Genomic DNA, 12,546 nt, shown 5'->3' on the forward strand with positions numbered 1-12,546 from the left:
TTATTTATCTTTTTACTTTTGACCATAGCTCTGTGACTGAGAAATAGGGTAAGACAGGGATTTGTGCACAGTCCGAGGAGGTGGTGGTGGGCCAGGAGGAAGGAAGAGAGAGGCGTAGGCAAGCACTGATTTGTTCACTCGCCAAGTGTTTAGGAGGCCTGCTCCATGGCGGCTCTGTGCCAAGCCGGGTGTGTAGCATTCAGGCACAGTCTGGCTACGCCTAAGATGCCACTGTTTAGAGTCCAATCAGGAAGTCATTTTCTGAAGTTTTAGACAAAAGAAGTGAGGATGTTTATTTCCAGCTGAACTCAGATTCCTACTTCTTTTTAGTTTTAAATTCAATCCCAGTTCCTAATTAGAAGAATGTTTGATTATTGGACGAATGATTTCTGTTCCCTCGGATCACTCATTTTGCAGACAATAGAATGCGTCTTTGCCTGTGCCAGGAGCATACTATGAACAGGACGGCCAGCAGGCTGGGAGTCCCTGAGGTGGAGGGCGGGCAGAGGTTGGAGAGGGGCTTTTTCCCTTTGTTGGTTAGGCAGGAAGATAAAGCCTTCCCTTCCGCCTACCTCACTCAGCAGCAGGAGCCTTGCATTTCCATGGAAGTGAGTCATTTCATCTTGAAGCATTCCTTTAGCTAGCCTGGAAGGGAACTAAGACCCGCTGGACGTGACGTGCTTCTAATGATTTCAAATGAATAGGATAATATTTACTTGTTTAATTCATCTTCATCACCTTAAAGGGATATTTGTCATTTCTAGCAGAGGTCACTGTTCAGCTCCCCTCCAGCCCCCCCACCTCTCTTCTCTTTCTCTAAATTGTAATCATAAATAATGAGTTTCATTCACAGCTCCCTGCCAGCGAACTGCTAATTACGCAAAGTACTGCTTGTAATTTACACAGTAATAAACTGTAAATTTAAACATTACGGCACTTTCAGTTAATAATTTTCCAGCTGTAGCAAATAGCTCATTTTTCACCCATCTTTTCCCTTGGCCCCCTTGCCACGTCTGCATCTGTGTCCAGCAGGCAGAGACGAAAGGGGTGAAGAGCAGAGTATGTAGCGCCTTCTCGTTTAAGCTCCACCCCTACCCAGCGTCTGACCTCAGATTAATGTTTCCGTAGCCAGTTGTCCTGCTAAAATGTGCATTCTAATGTGTAGGTTAATGCACGCAATGCAGATGAATGTAGATAGTGTCTGCCCAGAAGTAAATGCATGTGAGTCACGGCTTGACGTTCTGCCATTGTACCCCACCTGATGTTCTGTCATCTTAACACACACACACATCTGTGTAACTCCTCCTCCTGTGCGTGGTGCTGTGCGTTCCAGTTTCTGTGACAGACACAGCCAGGTAAATGCACTCAAGTTAGATGAGGGCTGAGGGCCTCATTCTGCCACTTTGATTTCCGGGGGGATGATTAGTTTCTGAATTTCTTGTATTCTTCTGGGTAAGCTCCCATGACAATCTCGAGAACCCCAGATTTAACAGTCAGTTTATGTGCCCCTCATTTTCCTTTGGAGTGGTGGTGCTGAAGGGACAGAGGCAAGGTGACAATTTCGCTAAGTCACGGAAGCCCTTTGGCTTGCCTTCCTGGAGTTGGCAGATGTCTTGGTTTACCAGTGAGGGTGCATGAATGTCCCATACGACGACTCCTGGGCTTGTTCCTGTGGCTGCGGGGAGCGTGCTGTGCAGGCCTGGGAAACAGGGCCCACTTCCGGGTTTCTGAACAAGTGTTTCTGCTTCTGTGTACGCCAGTAACTCCAGAAGGTGTTACTGAATTAAAACGTCATCACAGGAAGCAGTGTTTATAATGACATTTTTGGATCACCAGAGACAAGTAAGACAACATGTAGCATTCTGAAATGTACTCTCTGCTGGATTTGAAGATGGGTGTTGGACGTGTGCCTCTGAGGTCGCTGGGGCCCCCTTCAGTTGTGGGAGCACGTGAGCTGGATGATGGATTGTGCATTTGTCTCTGGCTGGCTCAGCCTCTCCTTGTCTTTCTAGGAGACCAGCATGAGCCCTTTGGGCACGGAGAGGATCAGCCACATCATTAGAGACCCGCGGCAGAAAGAGTAAGTGCACGTGGTGGGGCGGCTCTCCCAGCCTGTTCCGCGGGAGGTTATGAAGCCACTTAGAAACCAGGCCTTGTTTTTTTTTTTTTTTTTTTTTTAAAGAAAAAAATTTTTTTAATTTATTGGAGAAGCAGAGTTACAGACAAAGGGAGAGACAGAGAGAAAGGTCCTCTATCCACTGGTTCACTCCCCAAATGGCTGCAATGGTCGGAGCTGGGCCAATCTGAAGCCAGGAGCTAGGAGCTTCTTCCCTGTCTCCCACGTGGGTGCAGGGGCCCAAGCACCTGGGCCATCTTCTACTGCTCTCCCAGGCCATTAGCAGAGAGCTGGATCAGGAGAGGAGCAGCCAAGACACAAACCAGCGCCCATATGGAATGCTGGCACCGCAGGCAGAGGCTTAGCCCACTACACCACAGTGCTGGCCCGAAAACCAGGCTTTTGAGCTGTATTACCTAACAGTTCACATGGCTGACTGCTAAGCCTTGACAGTGATTTTCGCTTCCTTTCTAAACTAGTCTTAATTTAATCAATCAATTTGCTGATTATTTGAGTTTTGAATTTTATAGATATAGCTTCCAGTAAGGATGCTGTATTTTAAACTCATTTTTCTGTCTCTTTTTTTCTTTTTGGGTGATTGCCTTTATGTCCCTACCTTCTCCCCTCGTCCTTGGACCTCTGTAGAGGGAAATCTCCTTTCATCCTAATGACTGGGGACAGCCTTTATGTAGCTCTCGGAAAGTTTTTTTTTTTTAAAGATTTATTTTATTTATTTGAAAGACAAGAGTTACAGAGAGAGGTAGAGACAGAGAGAGGGGCCTTCCATCTACTGGTTCACTCCCCAGTTGGCTGCAATGGCTGGAGCTGCGCCAATCCAAAGCCAGGAGCCAGGAGCTTTCTCTGGGTCTCCCACGTGGGTGCAGGGGCTCAAGAACTTGGGCCATCCTCTGCTGCTTTTCCAGGCCATAGCAGAGAGCTGGATTGGAAGGGGAGCAGCCGGGGCTCGAACTGGCGCCCATATGGGACACCACGCTTCAGGCCAGGGCTTTAACCCATTGTGCCACAGCACCAGCCCCTGTAGGAAACTTATTATATCCTTTCTCTGACAGCCTTGTCCCCTAATGTGGTTGAATCTTCTTTTCTTTTTAATGATTTATTTATTTATTTGAGAGGCAGAGGCAGAAGCAGAGAAACAGAGGTCTAAAATCTGTTGGTTCATTCCCAAAATGGCTGCAACGGCCAGAGCTGTGCCAATCTGAAGCCAGGAGCTTCTTCCCGTCTCCCACCTAGCTGCAGGGGCCCAAGCACTTGGGCCATCTTCCACTGCTTTCCTAGGCCATAGCAGAGAGCTGGATTGGAAGTGGAGCAGCCGGGATTCAAACCGGCGCCCATATGGGATGCCAGCATTGCAGATGGGGCTTTACCTGTTACTCCACAGTGCTGGCCCCATGGTTGGCTCTTGTTTCCTGTATGTGTCATGGTCAGGACCTGGTTCTGATCCTGTACACAGCCAGCCTTGTCTGAGTTTTAACTTACTTGGTAGGCTAGATGTGAGTTGAGGACCCTGCTGTCACTGCCCAGCTGAGAGTGCGCTGGTGTCACTCTGTACTCTGGCTTCATGTCTGGCCTGTTCAGTTTATTTATTTATTTATTTTTTTAATTTTTTGACAGGCAGAGTTAGACAGTGAGCGAGAGAGACAGAGTGAAAGGTCTTCCTTCCATTGGTTCACTCCCCAAAATGGCCGCTACGGCCTGCGCGCTGCGCCAATCTGAAGCCAGGAGCCAGGTGCTTCCTCCTGGTCTCCCATGCGGGTGCAGGGCCCAAGCACTTGGGCCATCCTCCACTGCCCTCCCGGGCCACAGCAGAGAGCTGGACTGGAAGAGGGGCAACCAGGACAGAATCCGGTGCCCCTATGGGATGCTGGCGCCGCCGGCGGAGGATTAACCAAGTGAGCCACGGCGCCGGCCCCAACGAAGCTTTCCCTTTGCAGAGTTATTTCAGCAGAATTGTCGTCGTTGTCCTGTCTTCCCCAGCTGCAGCCCTTCCCCGTCTCCTCCTTTGTCCTCACTTACACCTTTGCGTTCCTCGGCTGCTGTCTGGTTTCCCTGCCACTTCTTTCACTGTTTTCTTTACTGTTCTTCTCCCCTTCTCTTTAGTTTCTGGCTGCCATCAGCTGGGAAAAGAGAACGCAATCAGGTAAGATGGCCTGTCTTTGTTATCTTTGTTTTTATCTTCTGGTTTCCTTTTCTTTAGAAAGAATAAAGCGCCGGCCCCTGACTTTCCTCACTTTTCTGCACAGGAGGTAAGGGGCTCTCTTCCTTCCCGCACCCTGAGTGCCTTGGAGGGCTGTTTCCAAGACTGGCACTCACTGGTCGGCATGGCATTCTAGGCCCTTTTTTGAATTCAGCTGTGGTCATCAGTTCTTACTTAGCAACATGTATTCACAGGAGCCCTCTTTTTAATTTAAGTTTTGAACTTTGCCCTTCGAAGGCAGAATGAATCTCATCTGCTCAGGAGTTAGCTCAGCGCCCGAATCCCGAGCTGAGAGGTGCTCTGGTGAGGCCTGCGCGTGCAAACAGAAGGTGCAGCTACTTTGGGTGAAGTGGGGTTGAGGCCTTAAAGCCTTGCCCTCGTGGTCTTGTGCCTGGCCACCCTGGGAGGGGCCCTCAGCGTAGTTAGACCTTTGAGGAGGGGTTGCAGTTGAGCTTTTTGATCTTTGAGGTGGGGGTTGCTTTGTCTCAGTGAAAAGTTGTCATGTTGATGAAGACTGACAGGTAGAAATTCTCAGGCTTCCTGTTGCTTAGTGTTTTTATTTTGACTTCTTAGTAGCTTATTGAATTGATAACTCTCGTAGGCTTGGTACTTAGATTGTGAATTTGCTATTTCAAAGTGAACTAGAGCCATGGAAGACATGATGGGGGTGGATGGTATGAAGACACGTAACTTGGATTGTAAGCTCTGTACCATGACATATATTAAAACAGTATATAAAACACATTTTATGGAAACATAGTAAGGATAAGGCTGAGCAGAAATGATTGATATAAAGGAAAATACTAAGTAAGCAGGAGGTGGTGGACAAGTCAGACCAAAGTCCTGAAGGCACTGCGTGAGAGTCTGCAGCTTGGGGAACTGTCCACGGGAACAGCAGCCACGTTGGCCTCAGAGGAGCTGGAGGCAGAAGGGGACCCGTGGTGACTGCTTAGTCCATCAGAGGGACTGGAGGGCCACAGGGTGCGGACTGCTTGCCCAGAGCCATGCAGCTGGTGGACCGGGTCTGGAACCTCTGTGGCAGATAAAGCAGCTGCTTAGTTTGTATTCTTTTTAAGTTCTTTTGAAGTTGCCATTCAAAGTTCTCCCAGTCTTAAGATGTATTAAGTTATGGACTTCAAGTCCAAAGAAAGCTCACAAGCACGAAGTGAGATGCTTTCATCTGTAGGAGCCCATTTGATCCTCACAACCACCTTCTGAGGTCAGTAGATGCTTTACAAATGAGAAATGAAGTTCCTTTAAAGCGTGGTTTCAGTTAGCCTTTGCAGCATCCTGTAAAGCGAGTGAGACAGAGGCGGTACACAGACTCACAGAGGAGGCAGTGAAGCTCAAAGATTTTAACACAGGCAACTCCGTGGTAGGCTGGGACTTACCAAGTTCGGTATTCCAATTCTTAGTCTAGTTATCTTCCCACTGTACTTAAAGAAACAAGGTCCAACACTCACTTGATAGCAGCAGACAGAAGTTCCTGTTACGTCAGCTGGAAAGTGCTGTCCTGGGCCGCTTACGGGATTCCCTTGTAGTAGAAGCTTATGAACAACTGGTGCTTAACAAGGAGTCCTTTTTTTTTTTTCTTTTTTTTTTTCTTTTTGAGGTGTGCTAGATCAGGGATGGTGCGTCCGTGGGCAAACTCTTCAATACAGGCCCCTTTATCCCCGGGTGTCTATATCTGCCATGGCCAGAGAGTTGGGCAGTCAAAGAGCGAGGCAATCTGGTAGGAGAGAGGGTTTCTCACACGCCTCACTGAAAGCGTCCTGTTTCGTCCTGCAGTGTAACCCCCTCTCCCCGCTGTACTCCCTGGGTGTTCTTGCTGATGCTTCTCACCGAAGATGCTCACCAGCGCACTGCTCTGCCAGGTACTTGTCTTCTGGGTGCTGATTTTCTTTCTTTAAAAATGATATAACAATGTGCTTTTTATTTATTTACTTCTTTGAAAGGCAGTGAGAGAGTGACTGAGCATGCCCCCATCTGCTCGTTCACTCCCCAAAGGACCACAATGGCCAGGGCTGGGCCAGGGCAAAGCCAGGAGCTGGAAGCTCAATGCAGGCCTCCCTTGTGGATGGCAGAGACCCAACTACTTGAGCCTTCTAGGGTGTGTATTAGCAGGAAGCTGGGGTCTAGAGAGTACCCTGAACTTGACCCTGGCACTCTGATCTGGGCTGTGGGCACTCCAAGTCTCTTAACTGCTGTCAAATGCCTGCCCCAAGTGGCTGTCATGTTCTTGTGAGTAATACCATATTCCTTTTTATAATACTTTGTTATATAGAATGTGTGTAATATCCATTTATTCCTTACAACAGCTTTTGGAGATAACTAGGTTTTAGGGAGGTGGGAACTGAAGCAGAGTAGTGAAGTCTCTTTCTGTGGTCACGTGGCTAATATGATTGAGTTTCAACTTTGACCTAACTCTTCCGGCTCCTATTTCATATTATTTCTGCTGCTCAAAGCTCCATCTTCAAAGAACATTATTAATGTTCCCTGCCGTGACCTGCGCAGCCCTGCATAATCTGACTCCTGCCTACGTGTCCAGGCTCCTTTCAGACGATGCTGCCCCTCTCTGGGGGAGAGGGCCGGCTGCGCCAGGGAGCCCCATTTTGTTCTTCAAAAACAGCAGCCCTCCCCTGCCTCTGAAGCTTTCCTCTCGTTCTCTTTGCCTGGAAAGCCATCTTTGAGCTCGCGTCCGTCTCGGCTCAGGTGCCGCCCCCTCAGGGAGGCCTCCGGGGCCATCCTGCCGAAAGGGGCCACCTCCAGCACCCCGTGTTCATTAGCTGTTTGCCTCCTCTGCAGTCTGTAATGAATTTACCTAAGAGTTTATCTTGGGGACTTTTTTTTTTTTTGGTCCCCCTTCCTAGTGAGCCCCCAGCCCCTCTGTGTGATGCCCACTAGGCGTTCAATGTACATTTATGCTAGGCTTCTCAGTATAAGTTCTCTTCATGTAGGTAACACAGGGAGTCAGTGTGATTTCCGTGGTGGCATCCCTCCCGTAGCAGGATCATATGCACAGAAGAGCCGCTAACGGGCTGGACCACAGAGCTTCTAAAAATTAATTAACAAATTAATTTTACTTACTTGAAAGAGGGAGAGAGAAAAAGATGTGTCTTCCGTCTGCTGCCTCATTCCGTAAATGCTGCAATGGCCAAGGCTTGGCCAGGCCAAAGCCAGGAGCTCGGGATTCAATCCAGGTCTCCCAATTCAGGTGTTCAAAGAGTTTATTTCCAGCATGACAGTGATTTTGTTGTTGTTGTTGTTTTAAAGATTTTTTATTTGTTTGAAAGAGTTAGAGAGACACACACGCACACATACAGAAAGAGATCTTCCATCTGCTGGTTCTCTCCCCAAATGGCCGCAACAGCCAGAGCTGGGCTGATCAAAGCTAAGAGCCAGGAGCTTCTTCCGGGTCTCCCACATGGTTACAGGGGCCCAAGCACTTAGGACATCTTCTGCTGCTTTCTCAGGCCATTAGCAGGGAGCTGGATGGGAAGTGGAGCAGCTGGGATTCAACCAGCGCCCATATGGGATGCCGACACTGCAGGTGGTGGCTTTACCTGCTGTGCCACATTGCCAGCCCCACAACTGCCTTTACGGAATATTACAGTGAAAGCCAAGAGCCTGGGGTAGGACTGTAAGTTTAAGGTAACACTATATATATATATACTGTACATATATTGATGTGTTATTATTTTTTTTTAAAGATTTTACTTATTTGAGAGGTAGAGTTACAGACAGAGAGAGGGAGAGAAAGAAAGGAAGGTCTTGCATCCACTGGTTCCCCCTCAAATGGCTGCAACAGTTGGAGCTTGGTTGATCCGAAGGCAGGAGCTAGGAGCTTCCTCTAAGTCTCCCATGCAGGTGCAGGGGCCCAAGCACTTTAGCCGTCTTCTACTGCTTTCCCAGGCCATAGCAGAGAGCTGGATCTGAAGAGGAACAGCTAGGACGTGAACCGGCACCCATATGGAATGCTAGTGCTGCAGGCGGTGGCTTTAGCCGCTATGCCACAGCACTGGCCCATCTAATAAATTCTGAAATATGTTCTTAGATTCGGGGTGCAGCCTGCACCCAGAAATTATTCTCATGGATGCAGTGAGAACTTGTACTAGAGGCTGTAATAAAGAGCTCTGTCTCAGCCCACCGCCAGTGGAGCGGTGGTGTTTCACAGGGAGACTTTTGTGTAAAGAGAGACCGTCGTAAATAGTGCTGCTAAGGAGGTGGGATGTTGTTGGACGACACAGACTTCTTCAGTAGCATACTGCGTGTGCATCATTCATTCATGCGCTGACTCCCCACCGCAAGCCGGGCTCTTTGTTTAGATACCGAAGGAGCTTCTGTTCCCGAGGGATAACGGGGCGGAAATTGACAATTAGGCTGGATGCTCGGAAGCAGGAGCCGGGCTCGTGACTCTGAGGCTCAGGAAGGTTGTCTTAGGGGTGATGGTCGCAGGCTCTCTCGGGTGGCACAGATTCTGTCTGTAGGAAAGCTGTCCTCTGGCTTCTTGTCTCCCCACTCAGTCCCATGCCTGTGTAAGACTGTGTAAAGAGGCTGGCGCTGCGGCTCACTAGGCTAATCCTCCGCCTTGCGGCGCCGGCACACCGGGTTCTAGTCCCGGTCGGGGCGCCGGATTCTGTCCCGGTTGCCCCTCTTCCAGGCCAGCTCTCTGCTGTGGCCAGGGAGTGCAGTGGAGGATGGCCCAGGTGCTTGGGCCCTGCACCCCGTGGGAGACTAGAAGTACCTGGCTCCTGGCTCCTGCCATTGGATCAGCGCGGTGCACCGGCCACAGCGGCCATTGCGGGCTGAACCAACGGCAAAGGAAGACCTTTCTCTCTGTCTCTCTCTCTCACTGTCCACTCTGCCTGTCAAAAAAAAAAAAAAAAAAAAAGACTGTGTAAAGAGCACACGGAGCAGCCCACCACCGCGAGAGGGGCAGAGGGGATTTCCCTGGCCGCTGCCCTCTGCCTCTGCTACCTAGGCAGTGCCGTGGCGCCATCACTCTCCAAGCTCTCAGCAGGTTTTCTGTTGCTCTGAAAAGCCTCCTCCCGGCAGGCCTGGCTGGCAGCACCTTGTTTCTCTGTGTATCTCATTATCTGCGTTTTTATCTTCGCTCTTACTGGGGAGTGCTGGTGCTGGACTTAGACACACAAGGCAGTCTGGGGCCTGCTGCTGGTGCCCTCGGCTCTAGGAGAACGTGGCCTGTTGCTCGAGACCATTCCTGTGGCAGCAAGGACAGAGAACGTGCGCCGGGAGAGGGCCTCTTTGTCCTCCCTCCCAGGCCGCATCCCCAGAGCAGTAGACTCGCACGGTGTGGCATGTGGGAAGGTTCTGTGGGGGCAGGGCAAGTGCACTTTTAACCCTGTGTGTCTTCATTATCTTAGCCTTAGAAATTTGTTATTGTTTCTGTTTTACATATATCGCTCTGGAAGCACATATTTATATTCCGTGTGTGTGTATCACGTGTATCAAGAGCGTGTCCTCAACTTTTACTCCCCCGGGGGTTGCACCGTCAGTAGTTTGGCAAGCACTGCTCTGTGGGAGATGATCAGCGCGGGTTTTAGGACGTGCAGACGGTGGCACGCAGCTCTTGGGGCCACCCCGCACTCCTTGAGCAAGGGCTCAGCGCAGAGGGCACCGTCTTGCTCCCCTGCAGCGGACAGATGAGGTGGCCCTCAGGCTTGCAGTGGGCGTGGGCATGAGTGGACAGTGGACAGAAGCCCGGCCTGCAGAAGAGCGGGTAAAGGAGCAGTGGTAGAGGGCAGAGGCAGGTGCCTGACTGTATGAAAGCTGTTTCGAATGGAAATTTTATCTTTCTCTTGTCCCATTTTATTTGTAGTAGGAAAAGATTTCTTTCAAAGTGTCCGGATAGCATTGGGAATTTCACACCCATCATTAGAACGATTTGTGTATGTGTGTGAGTGTGAGTGTGTGTGTGTGTGTGAGAGAGTGTGTGTGGTGACTATGTTATCATTAGTGGTATAATTTTATTTTGCGAAGAGAGAAGTGTTTCCTGTTTTATCACAGCTTTCCCCGAGGAGGGCTGGTGTATTAATTTGCTGTATTGCCTCCTGGCTGTTCCCAGGCTGTTTTTCCTCTTCATCATGGAATTTTTAATGGCCCTCGTGCCTCTTGGGAAGCATGTGAGGAAGAGGTCCTGAGGGAGCGCTTCCCTTTTTTCATGCCTATAATTACTCTCCTTTAAGAGCACAAAGAGTTTGATAATCATGCTGAACGACGAAGGGTCCCTCCTATCGGCTCACAGGGCTGAGCTGCTTCTCGCCTGGACACTGCCAATTACAGTCTCCCAAGCACCCCACTACACCTGACGGCTCCCGAGTGACCTCCTCGATTCCAGGGCAGGCCTAGGGGCCACTGGGGGCCGATGAGTGGCCTCAAGGCACTCTGCTGTTTAGTATGTTCATTGTTCGAAACAAATCAGTGGTGGGACTGTACGTTTAAGCTAGCGCTATATTGATGTATTACTTATTTATTTTTGAGAGGTAGCGTTACAGACAGGGAGAGACAGAGAGAAAGGTCTTCCATCCGCGGTTCACCCCCTAAATGGCTGCAACAGTTGGAGCTGGGCCAATCCAAAGCCAGGAGCTTCCTCCAAGTCTCCCATGCAGATGCAGGGGCCCAAGCACTTGGGCCATCTTCTGCTTTCCCAGGCCATAGCTGAGAGCTGGATCGGAAGAAGAGCAGCCAGGATACGAACTGGCCCATATGGGATGCCAGCACCACAGGCGGAGGCTTAGCCTATTATGCCATAGCGCCAGCCCCCTTGATGTATTTAATATAACGCAGCCCAGATGGAAGGGGGAATTTGGTCTTTGCACCATTGATGAAGAGAATTTAGAAATACCACCCTAGAAATACTTAAGTGTCGGGGTTTTCAACCTTGCTGTTGCTTTGGAATCACTGGAGAAGCTTTAAAAAAAAAAAATCCATTCTGGGACCCCCCTCCAGAGATACTGATTTAATTAGACTGGGTGAGACCCAGGCATGGGCATGATTCTAGAGCAACCCATGTGACGAACACGCAGCCAGGGTTAAGAACTAGTGGCTGAAATGCATATGGTTTCATGACTGATGCTTTGTGATTGCTTAACAGGGACTTCCGTTCCATGATTGGCATGAGCTCTGTGCCTTGCTGTTGTGTGCGTGGTGCCTGATGGGAGCTAGAACTCTGGACTCCTCATAGCATTGCGGTACCTCCCACAGGTGAAGAAGAGCGTTAGGACGTGGCACGGTGCCAGCACAGTTGTTCATAGAAGGTGAGGCGGGTGGAGGCTCGTAGGGGTAGTTGGTGGGTGTGTGGATAAAAGTCCGAAGCCAGCTGGGTTCGGCTGTTTTGGCTGCTCACGTTGGGTTTGCTGTGAAAGTAGTAATGCTTGGTGCTGGTATTAAAAATTGCTGCTGCTCAAACAGCAGATGGTGTAATTGGTGTTCAGACAGAGGCAGTGGTATTGTTGTCAAGGGCACAGCCACAGATTTGTAATGAGGAGACAAGTGCTGTAGGCAGCTTTCCCCACAATGAGAGACTGATTGATCGTGAAGGCTGGCTTCTCCTGCCTCCGTTACCTGTGGAGCAGCACCCAGGGCTGAGCAGTCGCTGCGTCTCTGTGCTGCCCCGGTTGAGTCTTCGAGTGTGTCATGGAAGTGTCGCATTTTTAGCTCTCCTGGCTTGTCCTGTGCTGTGGTGGCGATTTGGTGATTTCTCACCACTTCCCATTTATCCTTCTTTTTAAGTTCTGCAGTAGCCAAGCGCTTGCTTGATATCCTCTTTTCCTGGAGGTCAGCTTCCTGTATAAAACGCTATTTTGCTTTTGAGAAATTTTATTTTCAGTTCTGTTAGGGACAGCAGACGCCGCCAGCCTGGCACGCAGATGTTGTACATTTTCTTTAACAAGTGAATGGAAACGTCTCTCGGTTTCTAACGTTTTCTTTCCAGTCCATGAGATAACGGCTGTGTGCAAAATGAGGCGAAACGTGTGGGTGCTAGTGCGAGGCAGACCCCGGTGAGAATCCGGGCTTTCCCTGGGCAGGTGACGGAACCTCCCCCCAGTATCACAGTTTCTTTGTCTTATATTTTGATTGATTGATTTGAAAGCAGAGAGGCAGACAGAGCTCGCACCTGCTGGCTCACCCCCCAAATGTCCACAGCAGACAGGGCTGGGCCACGCTGAAGCCAGGAGCTGGGAACTCCGTGCAG

General features: G+C 49.8%; 1 protein-coding gene across 6 annotated transcripts in view; it reads left to right on the plus strand.

The window, feature by feature from the left end:
• Positions 1-12,546, plus strand: part of GPATCH2L (G-patch domain containing 2 like) — a 54,542-nt gene that overhangs the window by 26,767 nt on the left and 15,229 nt on the right. For 2 of the 6 annotated variants that reach the window (XM_002719634.5, XM_017349462.3), the window contains exons 6-8: positions 2,013-2,080; positions 4,235-4,274; positions 6,120-6,205. In XM_002719634.5, coding sequence (XP_002719680.1) covers positions 2,013-2,080; positions 4,235-4,274; positions 6,120-6,205 — 194 coding nt within the window. Of the gene's footprint in view, positions 1-2,012; positions 2,081-4,234; positions 4,275-4,331; positions 4,381-6,119; positions 6,206-12,546 lie in introns of all 6 variants that reach the window. The other 4 variants (XM_008272010.4, XM_051826214.2, XM_008272012.4 and 1 more) reach the window with 3 other exon arrangements.

Source organism: Oryctolagus cuniculus, chromosome 20 (assembly GCF_964237555.1).
Source record: "Oryctolagus cuniculus chromosome 20, mOryCun1.1, whole genome shotgun sequence".
Classification (NCBI taxonomy): Eukaryota; Metazoa; Chordata; class Mammalia; order Lagomorpha; family Leporidae; genus Oryctolagus; species Oryctolagus cuniculus.